Raw genomic sequence first — 20,379 nt, forward strand, 5'->3', positions numbered from 1 at the left:
ATTAACAGAAAAAAGAAAAACTGCAGCAAAAGAAAGATTAACTATACACAACAGTGAAGAAAAAAAATTTAACATTAAACACATAAAAGAACAAATTATTCTAGTTTTGATATAATGACAATTTACACCAATTACTTTTGACATTTGAAAATTCGGTTTAAAAGAAATATCCATTTTTTTTTACCCATCATTTTCTAGTAATTTAACTTATTGATACAAAGCATGTATACAATTGAATCCTCAAATGAGTGGCATAAACCATTTAACAAGTGCATTTCCTGCATTCCAACAATGAATTTGTTAGACAGCAAGATGAATAAAAAATTAATTTATTCATCTTTAGTTGAATACACTAAAATTAAATTCATCATAACACAATTCAACGATTCAATAAATGATTTTCATTTTACCAGTAAACACCCATAAATCTTTGCCAGTGGGATATGGAGTAATCTTCTTCATGCTTTGAAAATTAATAGGCACCGATTTCTTGGTTGTAGCTTTAATCATAAATATTTTATGATTATCATGAGTTACAAGTCTTCTGATAACAACTAAAGCCATTCTCACAAATAAGAAGCATTCATGCCAAGCATAGAGATATGTAGAAGCTCACAAATAAAATATAAAATTTGAAATTACCACAAAAAAAAATATAGAATCTTCTGACATTACATAAAATGTAAGCTAACAAAACAAAAGCTAATGAGTAGAAATCCTACTCATCACTTCAGTCACTAGAAAATTACACCTTAAACTACTTACAATAGCTTATTTGTGTGCAGATTTAGTAATTAATTACGATTTTACTTTAGTCTCAACACCATTAAAATCGAAATAAATGCAGTGCTTCGATATGTAATGCTACTGTTTTGATGCCATGTGGCACTAAGTACAAATTAAAGATGATGAGAAATATTGAAAATTAAGAGAGGCATTCATTTTTATCTCAAAAGAAATGTAGTTAAGTTTTTTCCTCAACAGCCTAGATTTACTCAATCTTACTGAGGCAGTGAGCATCATCATCATCATTTATCATTCACACAGGACTAACTTTGGTTTTAATTTCAAGAAGCAAATGTGAAATCCAAATTGGAAATGAAACTTGTCCTTCTAGGCATTTCAGGTTGCCCCACACTATTATAACATTGACACTGACCAGAATATAATCCCAAATCATTTAATACCAAATTCATGGTATGATGCACCATCCTCGTATTTGTGCTTCATTTTTCCTTTACACAAACTTGCATACAGGGAGTTTTCCTAGCTACAGCATAAACCTTTTCATCATCTGAGTGTGTCTGGTGCTGTTCATTCAACACTTCCACTGCATATATTAAGACTGGTGTAGCTATTTTATTAAATTTCATCCAGGTTTCTGTGCAAGTTCTCAACAAATGATTGATTTTACTCTCGATAAACTTATTTTTCTCCAGAATCATCTCACAACCAAAATACAAGCTAATTCTTAAAAAAACAATTAACATTTAAAAATTTTTTTCATTTTAAATTTGTATTTTTGAAACAGTGAAGACCATTCCACTATCCAGTAAACAAAAAAAAAACTAAAAAAACAGTGCACACAAAATAAATACAAATGCACAAAATAAGAATTTCGATTTTTATCAATATTATATCTGTTTGAAGGAGATATGTTTATTATTAACATTTTGAACTACACTAAAAAATGCAAAAGTATAAAAAAATAAATAATAAGAATTAAAATACTGTAATTTTCTTTTTAATTTGATACCATGGCAACTATTTTCAAGATACCAGGACAGATGTAAAATTTAATGTCTAAAAAAAAATTTTAATATATATAAAATGAAGAACCAATTTATTCCTATATCAAATATGCTAACTTGATGTGATTAATATTCTAGCTTTTAGACCACAAATTAACTTAAAAACACTTCTAAAAATCTTTATATCAACTTTATTACCATTAGCAGCAACTAAATTTTTATTTAAGCAGCCATAACACAATAAAAACTAGAATCCTGGGTATCATTTGCAATAGATTCATAGTTATTGCAAATGATTCCCATGATTAAAAACCCTCATCTAAAATTATATAATTTTTTTTTATAAAGCAATAAATAAATACAATGCGGAAAGCAATCTACTCATTTTATGATAATTATTCCATTTATAAAATACCTGAATTTTGGGTATCATTTGCAATAGATTGAAGTACATTATTATCAGGTGTGGAATAACAAGTTTTCATTTTTCTTTTATTTCCAAATATCCTCATTAACATGCTATCAGATTTTGCAGTAATAACTACAAAAAAGAAATAATTTTTAGCTTGCATATCTCATATGTATAAATTTCACGAGCCATATGACAGTTAAAATCTTATTCAACCGGGAAATACTAAGAACTATTTTTTTACTTTTATGAGACTGTAATTTTGAAATATAATTGTTATAACTTGTCAGCAGAACTAATCAGCTGTGTTGCACATGCTGTGAAATTTTTTGTATCCTTATTTCACTTAAATTTATTTCAATATTATTAATATAGGAATTATTGGGATTATTAGAGGAAAGATGGGCTTGATGTAGCAGGATTTTTAAAGAACACTAGGATATATAATTGTTTGTATTCAATTATCAATCAAATGTGTGCATTGATGAATATTTTTTTTACATTAAATATTATAAACGATTATATCTTGTAATAAACGTATAAATAAAATTTCCATGATTTATTGTTACAGCACAGTCACCAAACTTGGACTGTCTTATTGTACTAGGTTAGCAAAAATGGTTTTATTTATGAAAAAAAAACCCAGATACATCGTGTGCATACTATAATCAATAAGTTTGGCTATGGCCAAGCAATAATTTATTCATTTAACCCTTTCAAACAATTGCTACCCCTTGCTGCATACACCTATTAGCATTGTCCCATACCTATCTTTTAAATACGCTCATCTATAGAAGTGTTTAAAGTAAAATTGCATATTCTTAAACGTTTTTAAATTTATTTATGTGTTAGTGTTATCAATTTGATTATGTTAAAAAAATACAATTCAATTCTTATTTTTATTATACTTTAATGTGTGATAAGAAAAGAAATAAATATATATATATATATATATATAATTATATATGATTTGTGTAATGTTTTCAAATTTTGAAAACATCCGTTTCTTGATAAAAAGTTGAAGTCAAAGAATATAAGTGCTAAATTTAGTAGTTATAAAAAAAATAATAATAAACTAGAATTGTAAAAAATAATAATTTTGAAAAATACAGATTTATTACTCTAAAAATTGCGATTTTGAAAATTCTATAGTAATGATGTATTTTAGAAAATACTATGATGTATATTAATAATGTATATGATAATGATGTATATTAATAATATGATGTATATTTAGAAAATATAAATATACTTATTTATAAATATACTACTTAAATAGTTTAGAAATTTATAACAAAACATTATCAAATTCTTTTAGACAACTAACTTACTAACTAATGTTTTTAACTAGTAATCGCAGACCATTGAGGTCCTGGACTAACAAAATAATTTCTTTTCCATTTCTCTGATCTCTTCGATTTGCTCCTTCAGTGATTTCTGAATCAGTTCTTGCTTACCCTCTACATCAGGCATGTGAAACATGTGGCCGCTAGGAACTGTTTTGCGGCCTGCCAAGACTGATAACCAATACGTTTATTTAACTTTTGACAACAATGGATTCTTTTATTAAAACAATGCACAAGCCCTCCACAAGTATGAGCAGAAAACAATCAATTGAAGAAGAGCATCGCACTTTTCAAGAAAATTGGGAATTACTGTAGTTTTGTATTCAAGGAAAAAATAAAAATTTTAGAAAAAAAGAAAAAAATTTTATGTTTGATATGTAAAAATTCCATAGCGGTTTGTAAAGAGTATTTGTTAAGAGTAGTTTATGAATTGTATCATTCATAAAGAAAATTATGAAAAATATATAGGGGAACTTTATGAAAATTAATTGTCAGAATTAATACTTCAAAAACAATAAAGGATATTTGCCAAACCTATTGAAGATAATACAGCTGCTGTAAAAACAGGCTATTTGATATTGCATTTAACTGCAACAAAGTCGAAATCATTCACTTAAGGGGAATTTATTAGTGAATGTACGATTCAGGCAGTGGAAGTATTGTGCCCAGAACATTTAAAAAAATTAAAAAATGTAAGCTTAATAAGAAATACCATTGCCAGCAGAATTAATGATATTTACTTAACTAAAAATCAATCAATCTAACAATTGAACATCAATAATTCTAACATTTGGAACTTATTCCATTGGAATTGACAAAAGCACAGATGTACAAGACAAAGCTCGGCTAGCTGTTTTTATTCGCAGATGTGATGCAAACTTGAAAGTAAAAGCTTTTGGAGATAACCCAATGCATGATACAACCAGTGGGGTTGATACTTTTAAGGCAATGATGAATGTTCTGAATACGTATAATTTATTGTTGCAAAAACTAGTTTCTCTTGCAATTGATGGTGCTCCTGCTGTGACTGGTGTTATTAAAGGAATTATTACACAAATAAAAGAAAAATGCATAGAACAAGGTAATAATAATTCTCTTCAACACTTTAATTTTACTATTCATCAACAAACATTACGTTCCAAAATTCTAAATATCAGCCATATTTAAAAAAATGTTACTAAAATTGTAAATTATATTGATGCACGTGGACTTAATCAACATGAATTTAGTAAATTTCTGTAAGATATAGGAAGTGATTACACCAATCTTAACTTATCACACAAAAATTTGATGGCTTTCCATCATAAAGTTTTAAAGTGATTCTTTCAATTGTTTAACAAAATTATCTTTTTAGAATCCAAAAATTATGATTGTGAAATATTAAAAGATGATCAATGGATAAAAGATCTGGCTTTTGCCACTGACACTTCATGGCACCTTAGTCAACTTAACCTCAAACAGGCAAAACAGCATGTGGTTACCACCTTATTTGACAATATCAACGTAAATTATTACTCTAGCAAAATCAAATTCAAAAAGAAAATTTATCTCACTTTGAATCTTGCCAGCCGTTATTACAAAAATCACCACAATTGAAGTTTTCAGAATATGCCAATGAAATTAAATTGCTAGAAAATGATCTTTCGAATTAATTTTCATTTGTCTACATAAATAAACTGTTTTGTTTATTTTGATGTTATTTATCAGTTTGATAAGTGTGGCAAGTGCTTCCTAGTCACCTGTACAGGTTATTATACAATAAATAACATTTTTTCGCCTTTCATTACTCCCACATATTTTGTATCTTTGACTTCGTATTGTTAATTTGTAAATCATCTTAAAATCTTGCTTTTCCTGCCTATTTTCATGTACCAAGTGTATATAAATGTTTTGCTAAACTATGAGAAATGATTTTTTATACGAATATAAAAATGTTTTGTTTTCTGTTCTTTTATTTTTGTAAAAAGATGTACAATTTCTTATTCAGATAAGTTATTGAATCAAACTTTTAAAAATACATCTTTTAAATGACTTAACCACATAAAAAAGTAAAATAATGTTTTAAATTTTCAAACATATTTTAAATGGTAATTTAACATAGTCTTTAACAGATTTAAATTAACTTCTATTATTTAATTGCTTTTATTTATAATGTGATAAAACAGATATTTTTTGATGAATTAATACCAAAATTATATTAGCTAAAACAGACTTGAGTATAGACAAAAGCATCACGCACAGAAAACAATATTTCATTAATATCATCATTAATATCATTAATACATCCTTTCCACAGAAATATTCCTTGTTGAATTATAGTTTCTTAAAATTAAGCATGTGTAGAAATTGCAAAGACACACTAATCCGTAAATTCCAACAAATCCAAATCAGATATAGCTGGCAGTAATTTACACCAACTTAACAAACTCCAGGTATAGTAAACCAGTTTTCTAGTTGCTGAAACTTAGCATGTAACCAAAAATTTTACATTTTTATTTAAATTCACATTGAAGCTAAAACAACAAATCCTCTGTTATTTATTAGAGGTAAGTCTTAAGGTTCAATTTATTAAGTAAATCATTAAGGTTGATATTATTCATAAAAAAATTTATAAAGCTCAGTTAACATACATGATGGATTACTGGACTGGTAGCTGGCTTTTTGCTACCTACAACATCATGTAATGGTACACTCTCCCCTCTACTTTTACAAATGGAAATACAAATTCAGACAATCCAGGTAGAACTGTTGTATCTATATTTTTATAATTTTTAAAACTTTGTTAAGTAATAATTTTAGAGACTGAGCAGATGTATTTAGTAACTACATAAAAAGTTTGAAACAATCAATTTAAGGATTTCAAAGCTTAATTCAGATAAGACCTTCAAAATGAGATCTCACTAAACAAGGCTGATTTTTCAGATTTATCTAAAAAGAAAAAACGACAAAGAAATAGAAGTATGAGAAACGACAATGTGAGAAAAACAATCAACAAACATAAAACTGAAATAGGCAAAATTTTATTGAACCTCTTATGAAGATCTAAAATATGTATCCACAAACTCAACCACATATATTTTAATCAGATAATTATAAAATTAGCAGTCTACTATCTGCTGATTGTCAGTTACAAGTCTAATGTTGAGGTAAAACAAAAATGTGTAACTTATCCATATTTTGATACAATTAGTTGTTAAAAATCATTTAATCAAGATCTAAAATACAATAATCTTTGTAATTCTAGAACAGTTTTATTAAAAATTACAACTACAGAATATATTATAATTTTTTAAGTAACAAGAATCTTATTTTTTACTATGAATTAAGATGAAGTAGAAATAAAAAGTATTAAAAATGTAGATGTACCTTCTTTTGAGTTATTCATGTTCTGAAGATGCTTACTGGATGATTCAGGAGACTCAATGTTAGTTTTTCTATCAGCAATATTTATGTGATCATTTGTTATATTTCTCTATAAAAAAATTAAACAATATTATTGCAAAATAAAAAAGAATTACATTTTTTAATAAGTTACTACAAACTGTCCCCCCCCTCACACACTTTCACTCTCTCTCACTCAAGTGTGATAATATCTCTTGTATCAACTCTAAAAAAATTTAAATATTTGATTTTAATTACATTGCATCGGTAATAGGGCTGGATTTTAAAGAACATGTAATCTGTGACTCAAACACGGTTCAACTTCTTTTTTTTTTTTAAATTAATATTTTTTTGTTTATGAATATTTTTGTCACTTCTGATATTAAATTTAGCATAAAACTTACCTTGTTAAGAAAACGAATGTTTACCCCATTTTTCTTCTTTAATATTTTATAATAAGATTATATCAATTTGCTGTATGTCTCAGTCTAAGACATGTGTAATTCAGAAGCTCATATGCAAACACTTTTATCGTCTTTATATGTAAAGCACATTGGCAAAGACAATTTTTGTTCTTAATACATCAGGAAAAAAGGATTTGTAAACATCAAAATTCTGTATAAAACTGATTTTTTTTTTATAATATTGATAAAATTATATTGTTGAAGTTAAACTTGGAAGAATCTAAGATTGGAGTCAAAATTGGAAGTCGCAATATCAATAATCTTCATGACACAATGCTTCTAGCTGAATCAGAGTATGATCTAAGACATTGATAAAGAGATTGAAGGAAGAAAGTGAAAAAATGGGCTCACACCTCAATGTCAAAAAGACCAAAATCATGACAAATATTAGCAAAGACATAAAAATCACGATTAATAATGAAGACATCGAGTGCATTAATGGTTTCATCTTTGTTGGACCCATGATCACTCGAAGTGGTGGATGCAGCCCAGAAATCAGGCAGTGAATAACACTGGGCCAGAAGGCAATGTTAAGCATGAACCGCATCGGGAGAAATAAAGATACTAGCCTTGGCACTAAGTACTGGCTAGTCCTTGCCATCTTCCCCATAGCAATCTATGGATGTGAAAGTTGGACCCTGCAAAGGGAAGATAGAAGAAGAATTGATGCTTTGAACTATGGTACTGGAGAAGAAAGCTGTGATTACCATGGACAGCCAAAATTACCATCAAAGCAATTTTAAAGCGAGTCAAACCAGTCATGTGCGTCCCTTGAAGGCGAAATACTTTGGCTCAAGTTCTCATACTTTGGGCATGTCATGCGGTCAAAAAATTTATTAGAATAATGAATGATGCTTGGTACAATCAGTGGGCAAAATGAGACCTGACCGCCAAAGGACCCATTGGCTTGATACCATCAAAGCTGACATAGGCATGGCCATGAAACAACTGAAGGAAGCAGTCAATGACACAAACGAATGGAGAAAACTTGTCCATAGAATTGCCGTGGGTCGGACACGACTGAACAGATAACAACAGCACATGAAATAAGATAGATCCCTTATCGAGTTAATTATTGGTTTTTAATCCAGTGTAAATCAATCATGAACCATAACCTGAGCTGACAGAATGGCTGGCTGGCCAAACTTATATCTAAAACTGACATTTTAATGCCAATGCATATGACATTTTTTAATATGTCATATGCATATTTTTATATACACTTACATTTATGTTATTTGACTTATTTTTAATTTTAAACCACCCATAATTTTTTTTTTTTTTAATTTATACTCTCTTTTAAGTTGCACATACTGTAACTGAAAATTACTATTATCCAGTCTTTTATTTACACAGAATATGATGAGCATCATTCAATAATTAGACACGGATAGCTGTAAGAGGGGTTTGATACTTTCAGAACAGTTAAATACCATGTGATGACTTTTGACCAGGTTTGAGTAAAATTGTTTTATTTATAACCTCAAAATTTCATTTTATAATAGCAAGTCCTTTTGAAGTTTTTTCAGATTAGTTGAGCAACATGGAGTGATCAGTTTTTTTGTTTTCTGAAGGTGAAAAACATGTTAATATTTACTCTTGTATGACCAAACAATATGGACAAGGTTGTATGAAGCGCAGAAATTTTTTTAAGGGGGTAGAAAAATTTAAAGATGGTTGAATTCAGTGTCTGGCGACATCGTTCTGGACGTCCAATTAAAATGTCAACTTCTGTCCTTGAAACTCGTACACACTCTCTCATCCAAGAAGACAGAAAGATTATAACTGAAAAATTACTAGTAAGTGTTTGTACAGATTATGTTAACACAAACAAGTGAAAGAGAAAGATAAGTAGAATTCCAAGAGAATTGACAGATCACTGTAATGAAATAAGACTTTGCATATGCATATTGCTAAAGCACTGGTATCAGCAGAAAGGTGATGCTTTTTTGCACAGAATTCTAAGTTGCAATGAGACGTGATTTGACCATTATGAACCAGAATCAAAAAAGACAGCATGGAGTGGAAGCACACAAGTTCACCTGTCAAGATAAACCAAACCTGAAATTTTCAGCAGGAAAATCATAATGACAATCTTTTGAGATGCAGAAAGTCTCAATTTTTGTTGATATTCGTAGAAGATAAGTAACAATAAACAACAGCATACTACTGTAATGTGCTTTCAACAAAACAGTATTGAAGAAATTATCCTGTATATCAGGAAAATCATAATGATGCCCGGCCTTACATAGCTCAAGTGACATGAGGAAACCATCATCAAATTGCATCAGGAAGTACTACCTCGCCCTCCATTCAGTCCTGACTTGGCCCCATTGGATTTCCACTTGTTTAGTTCATTCACGAAGACATGTGGTAATGACCACCTCAAAGAAATTGTGCTAAATTGGTTCTGACATCAATACATAGATTTCTTTGCAGCAGGCTTGATTAAGGTGATTCAGATGTGGGACAAGTGAGTTAATGTTGCCAGAAATTATGTTGAAATGTGGAAAAATAATTTAGCTCCAGAGTAATTTGTCTTTAATTACTGAATGACCCTCAGATTTGAATTTGTACAAATTTTAAAGTGGAATTTAAAAAAAAAATTGCCTAACTAAACCACCTAAATTTATAAGCAAAGTACACAAATTATACACATAGTTAAACTACCAAAAAAAATTGAGAATTTTTTAGCCTTTTTCTAAAGAAAATATTAATTCCTGGTCATAAAAAATATAATGAAAACTATGATAGAGGAAAAAAATAAAAAAATTATTAACTTACATTGGATTTCATAGACTTTGGATAAAAAAACAATCCTCTCTTTTCAAAGGTATACATTTTTCCTCCTTTATGATTACTCCCATTTCCTCCCCCATTTCCTTTAAAACCTCTAATAATACTGTCACCACTTCCTGTATTTTTAAAATCAGATTCAATTCTAAGCGTTCTTTCTGGTTTAAGTTTAGTTCTATTCTCTCGTTTATCTTTTCTTTTATTTTTTAACCTGTTATCTTCTAACCAGCATTCTATAATTCTTCTATTTTGACTTTCTTTTTCATAATAGGATTGATCAATATTCTGTCTTTTACAACATTCTTTTACGGTATGGTGATTTGAAACATCACATCTATGATGACTGTACCAATGACATACTCTTGGTATAAAATCACAATGTGAATTAGGATTACACAAATCCTGATTATTCGCATACTTCTGATGAGTACTGTGAATGCAAATATCTAATGGGCAATGTCTGATGTTACAGCTGTGTACTTCTTTAACATTAAGGCATTTTTGATCACATTTAAAATTACTGTTATTACTATTGCATTTATAATAAGTGATATTGTGATTATTATTATTATTACCATTACTAGTTCTATGATTGTTACCATTTATGTTTTTTGAATTTTCATCTCTCATTTCTTCTTTTTCTTCTTCATAAATAACATTAAACTCTTCCATACCTTCTCCTACATTATCCTTGGGTTCATTGCAACCTTCATAACAAAAGCATCTATCACAATTATTACCAAAATCTTTTTCATCACAATTATGATTGTTTGTACAATCATTACAAAAAATATTTGAAGAATTTTCATGATTATCATTTAAGCAATGTAAATTTGAATAACAAAGCGCATGATGCATCTCCTCATTGTTATGTAATATTTTAGTTGTTAATTGTCTTTGTACTGATTCTGAATCTGAAGGTGTTGATGGAGATTTTCTTTGAAATGAATACTTAGATTTAGATCCATTTTTTTCTTCATCACTAACACTGTTATAATCATGATTATTTTGTATACTTACATCATCATCCTTTTTTGAACTGGAGGCGACTGAATTGACAGATACAGCATCATTATTATTGCCATTAATAATCGATCCATGAGTATTATATTTCATGGAATTATTAGGGGAGGAATTATTAGAGGGTATATTTTTAGGAGGGAGTGGAGACGGAAATTCTGAAGGTGTATGAGAGGAATGATCATTGTTCTCTTCTGAAGTATTATTCACATCTGTCACATCTGGTATAGTCACACACGATTTACTGGCATCTGATGGTGCTGATATTATTTCCTGCTAAAAAAGAAAACAAAGAAAATAAAAATACTTGAAATATAAATAAATTATTCTAAGCTGGTCTACAGTATATTAAAACTATTAAAGTAATAGCTTGAATGAGTGATTATGAATCATTCATTCCATATTTATACTTAAAGTTATAAGTACCGTCATGATCTCATTTTTTCCTCATTCATTTATGATATGTACAATGGAATGCAGTTACAGGAGTGCATTATATATTTTTTTAAAAGCATTTAATAAAAATGATTGTCATGAAGCTGCACAATGAGAATTTTCTATTGCTTTTAACGCTGATATTGGTTGATCCTGATCTATCAGCTTATGTTGTAAAGGATTGAAAACTATGCAGCAACAGATTCAGTGAAGTACTCAGGCCAAAGATATCTGAATGCCAGAAACTGTTGGAAAGAGTCATATCTTTGAGGCCTCATTCCTGCAGAAACCACAGATATGCTACACTATTAGGCTTGTCTTGTACTTGGGCAAAATATTGACCCTAGATTTAAACTTTTATCTATATAAAATTCAGCCAGTCCAAGAACTGAATTGAGAACATATGATTGCAGTGGCATATTGATTTTTGTTTAGCAGTTTTTAAAAAAGAAGAAAAACTTTACTAAAAAATGTTTGATTGCCTGAGGCCCAATTCCACATGAATAATTACTTTAAAAGAAAAAATTGCTGCTGACTAAACAGAATTCTTTCTTTTTGCACTGTAATTGTTACAATTTGTCATCACACTGTTTAGTACAACAAAAATAACCAAGGTCATATTTTTTGTAATCTTATTAGCTACTACCACTATGACTTCATAATAGTACAGAAACATGACTCAAACACTTCTTATTAATGAAATGAACAATTATCTAGTGAATAATACCACATGGTTACAGCAAGAGAGAGCTATAGTCTCACAATTCAAGACTGTAGCGTGTCACTTTACAAGATCTGTTTTAAAGTAGAATTATATTCTTTAACGATGATATGATTTAACCTATGTGATTGCCATCTCCTTTTATAAACAATTTCTTAATGAAAGTTTTAAAAAATGAGGTCTCCCATCATCACTTGAAAGTGGATTTACTTATTTTCACAATCTGAAGGATTTATGAAGAGATTGGAGCAATATCCAATGAAATATTGAAGTGAGTCACTGCGGATTTGCATGTGAATTATTATATGTACTCACGACACCGTGTACAAGATGTTATCTTTAAGAAATTACTTTATAAAATGAATGTTTAACAGTGTAGTCTTTGTCTTTCCATCATGTTTGTTTGTATGAAAGTAAATGTAATTTTAAATTTCAATACACTTTTTTTTAAGTCTCTCATTTCCACTTGTCACCTTCTATAAAAATAACAATGTTAGCTCACATTATTTCATTCAGATTATAGAAACAGCATGTACCTGTAGAAATAAATGTTTTATCTGTTTTTTTTTTTTTAATTATGTCATTTACTTTTGTAAAAAAAAAGTAATTAATCTTAATTAAATTGCAATTAAGATACACAGTCTTGGATTTTCCAATGGATAAATTTTTGTTATTACTTCCAAATATACAAACAGTAATGACAAAGGTACTGAAAAAGACAGAGGAAGTGCCTTATGCATCAAAAAACATTTGAAAGTCTGGCTCTAACTATTATCTTCACAAAAAAACACCAACATTAAAAACAGTTTCCTTCTGGATTAATATTAAGAGTATTAAAAATTAGATTGGTGGAAAGTATTGAACTTCATAAAAAATTTTCCAAGTTGAAGTAAAAGTTAAAAAAAAAGACTATCAATTTTTCTTCATAATATATCTTGTTACTTTATTAAAAAAAAATATTTTATTTTTTTAATTAGTTAGTTACTAAATGGAGTAACTCCATAGCTGCTAAAAAAAATCTTTAAATAATTAACATAAAACTTGTTTACCTTAATGTATCTGATATTAAGGTTAAAATTACACTAATTTTATATATAGAATGAGCAGCTGTACTTAATGTTTATCAAAATAAAATAATAAACAGGAAATAATGAAAAATTGTTTACAAAAAATAAATTCCAGGCCTTGATTCACATTTCAGTGAATCTAAAATGGAAGTTATCAGTAAATATGCAGGAGTTAATAAATATGAGCATAAATACAAAAATAAAACTTAATTTTTAAGTAAATAAATTAATATAAAACAATATAGAGAATATTTCCATAAAAATCTTAATAAACAAGTGATACAATGTTACTTAAAATAGCTAAAATTTCTTATTTTTGACTTTGTTTATCTAACGTATGCTTAACGGTTGATTGTACTAGAATGGTCTAGTTTAATGTACTCTCACTTGTGTGCTTTCCACTTTTTCCCTATTTATAAAATATTTGGTTCAAATTAAGACAAACTAAGTGTCTCGTACCTGTAGTTTATACTGTCAATCGATTGTGAAGGTTTTAGAATACAAAGACATTTTCAGCACCATCTGATTAATTTAAGGAATTTCAAGATAATAGTTTGCACAGCACTTAACTTTGTATCTCAAACTATAGTGCTTGAGATAGTGAATTTCTCACTAACTCTTCTCAGGCATTATTAAGCCATTGAATGAAGTGCAGGAAGCTTTTAAGACATAAACAAATTAAGATCTTAATAGATGTTAATAGTCTAAAATGACCCTGACTATAAAGAAGATTGCCCTGTTATTTTTATAAATGTTACAATATGCTACTTGATAAACTACAATCCTTGCTAAAAAAGAATAAAAAGAAAATTATTTTAAAATAAAACTTATAGCAGCTTTGTTTCTTAAAATCATACATGCAGTGTTAGAAAAATCTGGAAACAACATTACAAAACTGTAATGTGCAAATAAATAAAAAAAAAATTAAAAGCAAAAAATCAAGAAAAAATCGTTACTGGTTGGGTTTGTTTAGTCTGTGTGCCGATTGTTTTTGAGCGACAGAAACAGAGAGAGCTATTGATTTTGAGGATTCACACATCAGAGGATGATTCTGATTCCCAAATCGTGTACAATAAATATTCCAAATATAGTGATGAAAAAAATTTGATACAACCAAATTTTATTAATTAAATAATGTTTTTAGATGAAGCTACTACTTTTATATTAAATGGCCATGTTAATAAATATCTTTCTGTACTGAATCCTTGCAGTATTGCTAAATTATTGAGTAGAACAACAATAATTGTTACAAATGCGTTGTTTAATGTGATCTGAAAATTAAACTTATACAAATTTCTTCAATGTGTTTTACCTTGTTTATTTTCTTGCTTAATTTGTGAAATTTTGGTTTTTGATATTTTAAAAAGATGAAAAAAAAAGCAGCTTGCATTATTGTTTTTTTTTTTTTTTTTATAAAATCTTTCATGAAAATTAAACATCTTGCTATAAAAATCATTAAAGTTTGATGCAGTATGACAGATTTGAAATTTTTTTGAAAACATTTTTTTTTTTTTTTAAATTTTGTTCAAAAAATTTTTTTTTGAACATTGTTTTTTAATCTATACACAACTACGTCTTTCTCTGTTATATACTCATACTCATGTTATGCAATATGAAGCCATTTCGAGGACAATTTTATTTTTTTATAATTTGTATATGTTATTATTATTTTTTAAACATTATAATACAGTGCTTTAAAGAAAAATATAAATTATACAAAATGTAAATATGAGAGGTTGGCAAGAAAGTAAGTTCTAAAAGGCTATTAAAAAAGATCAAGAACACACTTGTGTAAAATTTTTATTGCTCCCCAAATGTTTTTATTTTGTGATTTTCTGTTAAGCATCTTAGGCACACAGTGTACACTCGGTTTTCAATTATTCAATTTTGTATGGAACATTATAATTTGTATACAGATTATCTGTTCCTTTAATTTTGTATCAATTGTACGCAAACGTGATCAGTTTTCATAGATCACCTGCACCATATCATGGAATCAATCATTGCATTTTCTCCATAAGTGTCACAAATCTGACTGAATTTAAACCAGCTTAATGTTCCTTGCTTTCAAAAAACAAAAATCACAGACCAAATTTTACATGCGGTGGGTGACTCAATTTACGTAAACACACAGTTGATCATTGTACACACTAGCATCCCTTCCTAACATATCAGCAGTCAACTCATCACGAATGTGTAGAATCGCGACTGTAGTGCTGCAAGGGCAATATGTAGAAACAGAAATTACTTACAGACTGTTTCTAAAATGGTGGGCTGGCTATACTTTTTCACATTCTACTTGTAAAACTAAACAAAAAATATCCTTAGGGTAAATGGCAATTTCTCTTTCATTCTCCCTCTGTCCACCATATTGTTTTTATATAAAAATTTATATCTCAAGTTCTAAAATTAGTAAAAAATCAGGACTTAAATACCTTTGAAAATTACAAAATGGCGGCCATGTTTATTTTTCAATCTGTTATATCTCCAAAAATATAAGTTTTATCAAACTGTATGTTACTTGCTAAAATATTAAACTCTTTTATTTTGAACAAAATTACATTTAATTTTTTAAATCAGTTAACAAATAGCCAAGTTATGGCAGAAATTTGTTGTAATTTTGCATCATCATTTAATAATAATTTTCCATCGCTTTTATTTTATATTTTTTGTTCATGACATAAAAATCTACAAAAATAATAAATATATATAATATCTCAAATATTACCTTATCAATGAACTTCTCCGCAGCAGCAGCAAGCACCATGGTGTGCCTACCTCCACAGGCAACCTTTTAAAAAATGGTAAATAGTATAAAAAAAATATAATAATATGGTGAGTTATAATGATTAAGTAACAGAAATAAGTAGTGTAGAAAATATATCAAGGAAACAAAAGTTAGGTTCATAAAATTACGATGCGATTCAGTAATTAAAAAATTGAAAAATTATTTGTTCACAGACAATGAAACTTAACCCGTAATGCCTGGATACATTTAAGCACTAGTCCCATCTTTCTTATTCCAGTAGTAAAAAATTGTTCACTTGAGTCTGGAATTGCTCATCTTGAATGCAGAGTAACGCATTCTCTACTTGTTCATTTTTGCCGAACTTAGTGCTACATAAAAACTCTTTGAGAGTACTAAACAAACAAAACTCTGGACAAGTTTAGAACTGTAAGGTGAATGTAACAATCCTAAATTTTGACTAACTTCCCATATCTTTTGCGGAGTATGAAGCAGGTGTTATCAAGCAGAAAAATTGCCCCTTTTGAGAAAGAACTAGGATGCTTTTTTCCTTAATGACGGTTTGATTTTATTTTCTACCATATCACAATAATACATGCTGTTCTCCCAAATAATCGCAGCACATTTTTCTTCTACAGTACACATTTCAAGTGGGGCTGACATTTTGAAGTAAATAAAAAAGAATATAATAAAGAAAATTCATTTTGAACAGCTGGTATTTTCTGTATCAGGGTGCTAACTTGTTCATTAGACCAGTTTCAGTTTATTCTATTAAACAGTTTTTCTGCTGTTGGTATTTCTAATTTTATTGAAAGACTCAATAATGAACATACATAAACTGTAATTATTAAAATAATAAAAATAACCAATTAAATATCACCTTTTCAACAATGCAGTCTTTAAATTTTGTTACTTTAGCTGGTAACAACGCTTTGTTGATATAAATCTCAGTTTCTTCATTATCTAAACATAATTTACCACTGGTAGTTTCACCACACATATATAATTCATGCTTATCTAAAAAAAAATAAAAAATAAATAAAATATTTGTACCTGATGAAATATTGATAAAACGAAAAGTGTTATTTACAGTAAATATAGTTTTGCCTTAAAGTTAGTTTATTATTTTGTATATTCATATTCTTTACTACCAATTGTACATTGTATATCATGTTTATATTTAATTTGAAGAGAATCAATTGAATTTAATGAATTTATTTTTAAATATAGATTAACTTCAGATAGAAAAATTATATTGTTCTTATATGATTTTAATGATCTTTTATCTATATTAAATTCTAAGAAAACTACTATAATAGATGAGAGATTTATGTTGAATTTTGTTTGTGTGGTTTAATTTATAGTGTTTATTAGAATGATTTAAGAAGACACATGCATCATGCATACATACAAAATACTTCAGTAATAGCAGTTTAGAAATAAAAATATTTTAAAACAGAATGAAACATAATTCTAGATCAAATTATATCACTCCTGTTATATATTAACTGGTGTAAGAAACAGATGTACATGTACGTCCCATATGCGCTATGAGAGTGCATATTTCACGCCCTCATATTGTGAAATATGAAAGATTTCTACTCTTTCTAAATAAGATTCAAGATTCCTTTATTTATGACACTATAAACAGCAACATTTTGTAACTCTTAAATTACTTCAGAAAGGGTGAATCACAGATTCTGAAAAACAATATTTTAGTATTTTTTTAAACTTAAAAACTGGTTTAATTATAAAAATAAAATATATATTACTTATGTTAAAAAGGTAAACATAATAGCTAGATTCAAAATTTTAATAAAGTTTAATTCTAACTATTTCCATTATAGAGAAAATAATATATTAATATTAAACTTCATTTTTATAGTAGCAGTAATATATGAGGGATATTTCTAAGTAAAGACTGCTGGGAAATTTCTCTCCTTAAGGTTGGTCAACCTGTGTCATTCATAGCCACGCTAGTGTACACTGTATTGTTGTCTGTAAGCTTTCGTGTTGCAGTGTCTTTGATTACGTGTAAGTTATGTTATAAAATGAATAGGAAAATCCATGTTGCCGCCGACTGTGAAATACGTGGAGTCATACTTTTTTAAACCATCAGAAGGTTAAGCCAGCTGAAATTCATAGGCAGTTGGTTGCTGTGTATGGTGATAATGTAACGAATGAAAGAAACATACAAAAATGGTATGAAAGTTTTAGAAATAACAGAATTAATGTGCATGATGAAGAATGTTCGGGGAGGTCTTTGATAATCACCAAGGACTTGTTGAAATGCGTTGATAAAATCAGAAAAGATCACTCAACAATTTCCGACCTGACCCTTCTTTTCCTGATGTTTCAAGAGCTGTTATTGGTTGCATTGTTCATGACAATTTAGGCTTCAGAAAGTTTTGTGCACGTTGGATGCCGGATATCTTAACGGAACGTCACAAAAAAATCCAAATGGGATATGCGCTACACAGAAATTTTGATTCGCTACACAGAAAAAGGTGATGAGTTCCTTAATTCAATTGTTATCAGCGATGAAACATGGATTTTGTAGTACACGCCAGAGAGAAAACGGCAGTTAAGTGAATGGTGTCATCCTCAATCACCAACCAGACCGACAAAGGTCTGGCCACTGCCATTTGGACCCAAACTGATGGCCGTAGTGTTTTGGAACTGGTTTGGCATACTGTTGATTGATTTGCTACATTGAACGACTACAAATGTAGAAGTTTACTGTGAAACTACGCAAGTTACGCCATTCAAAATCGTTGACATGGGCGGCTGACCAATGGAGTCATCCTGCTGCACGATTTGCATATCCACATTTTGCGGGTCTGACACGTAATTTACTGAGAACATTTAGATGGGAAATTTAGGATCACCCACCATATAATCCAGACTTAGCTCCTTCTCATTACCATATGTTTGGGAAATTGAAAGAATTTTTGAGTATTAAGCAATTCGTGGGTGACAATGAACTTTAAAATGCTGTTAATCAGTGGCTAAATGGACTGGCAGCAGAAGAATACACGAAGGTGTATTGAAGCTGGTGTATAATAATAATGATAAAAATAAGTGTTACTTACTGAACTTTATTTCCCCAATCCTAATTGTTGCCCTTTTGGTTGATTTGCTAATTATCATGTTTTTGTCATTTTTGTATTTATCTTCATCCCATACTCCTCCCAGTTTGATTTATTCTTCTCAACATTTCATTCATCACATACTCACTCTGCCAACACTGCCATGTCATCAGTGAACCTAACACACTCTAACCTCCATCCTCCAATATTTACATCCTTATTATCAGTTAAGACTCTTTTCAATTATCGCTTTCAGGTAACAGCTGAACAGAGTTGGTGACATGCAACATCCCTGTCACACCCCTCTCCCAAGTCTGCTTTCCTCCAATAACTCATTCCCAATCTTTATTTTTTACCTTCTGTGACAAGTACAGATTTCTTTTATTGAAGCTGGTGTATTGCTACGATAAATGTCTTAAATTCATGTGGCGATTATATAGAGAAGTTATATAAAGTTTGTAGTTTAAGAGAAATAAAAAATATTTATAAAGTTTTCAGAAAAAAATTTTTTATAATGAAATGGTCTTTACTTTAGAGATAACCTTTCGTATATTCATTTTTTTTTAAATTTTTCATATTCTCTAATAATGAAACAAGTGAGGCAAAAGACTTATAAAAGCTACTTAATTGTCACAAACTCAGCTGGAATGACTATCAGTAATGGAATAAAATTTTCATACCTGTAATAAATGCTGTATGCCTATAACCACAAATAACCTTTTTAACATAAACAGTACGAAGTAATGAGACAATAGTAGGTTTATTAATTTCTTTCATTTCTTCTCGTTCTAATCCAAGTTGACCGTGGTCATTATTGCCCCACGCATACACTGTTCCATCTTCTGAACAAACAATATAGAGAAAATATAAACAATTATAATTTTGGAATGAAATTTATTTATGCTATATATTAATTCGACCATTATTATAACTATAAATATTATTAATAAGACAGTTTGAAGCCCAAGTTGATTTTATATCCTCTTCCTTAATAATGAGGATTTTTTTACTTTTATAAACCTTAGGCTAAACAGTTGGAACTTAATGAGTTTCATGACCATTACAAACTGTCACCAAATATCCTCATTGATGTGATATCCAAGTGAAACAATAAAATTTAGGCCAACTGGGATGATAAGCGGTCACATTGCATT

At 28.9% G+C, this 20,379-nt stretch overlaps 2 protein-coding genes across 2 annotated transcripts in view; one reads left to right on the plus strand and one right to left on the minus strand.

Moving 5' to 3' along the window:
- Window positions 1–20,379, plus strand: part of LOC142331684 (methyltransferase-like 26) — an 85,131-nt gene that overhangs the window by 16,987 nt on the left and 47,765 nt on the right. The window lies entirely within an intron of this gene.
- LOC142331683 (X-linked retinitis pigmentosa GTPase regulator-like) overlaps window positions 1–20,379 on the minus strand; it is a 48,947-nt gene that overhangs the window by 6,338 nt on the left and 22,230 nt on the right. The window contains exons 8-12 of the mRNA XM_075377713.1: window positions 19,906–20,067; window positions 17,017–17,153; window positions 16,119–16,181; window positions 11,168–11,443; window positions 6,873–6,978 (exon numbers count right to left, since the gene is read on the minus strand). Of these exons, the coding sequence (XP_075233828.1) occupies window positions 6,873–6,978; window positions 11,168–11,443; window positions 16,119–16,181; window positions 17,017–17,153; window positions 19,906–20,067 (744 nt within the window). The remainder of the gene's footprint in view (window positions 1–6,872; window positions 6,979–11,167; window positions 11,444–16,118; window positions 16,182–17,016; window positions 17,154–19,905; window positions 20,068–20,379) is intronic.

This window comes from Lycorma delicatula, chromosome 10 (genome assembly GCF_047948215.1).
Source record: "Lycorma delicatula isolate Av1 chromosome 10, ASM4794821v1, whole genome shotgun sequence".
NCBI classification, from domain to species: domain Eukaryota; kingdom Metazoa; phylum Arthropoda; class Insecta; order Hemiptera; family Fulgoridae; genus Lycorma; species Lycorma delicatula.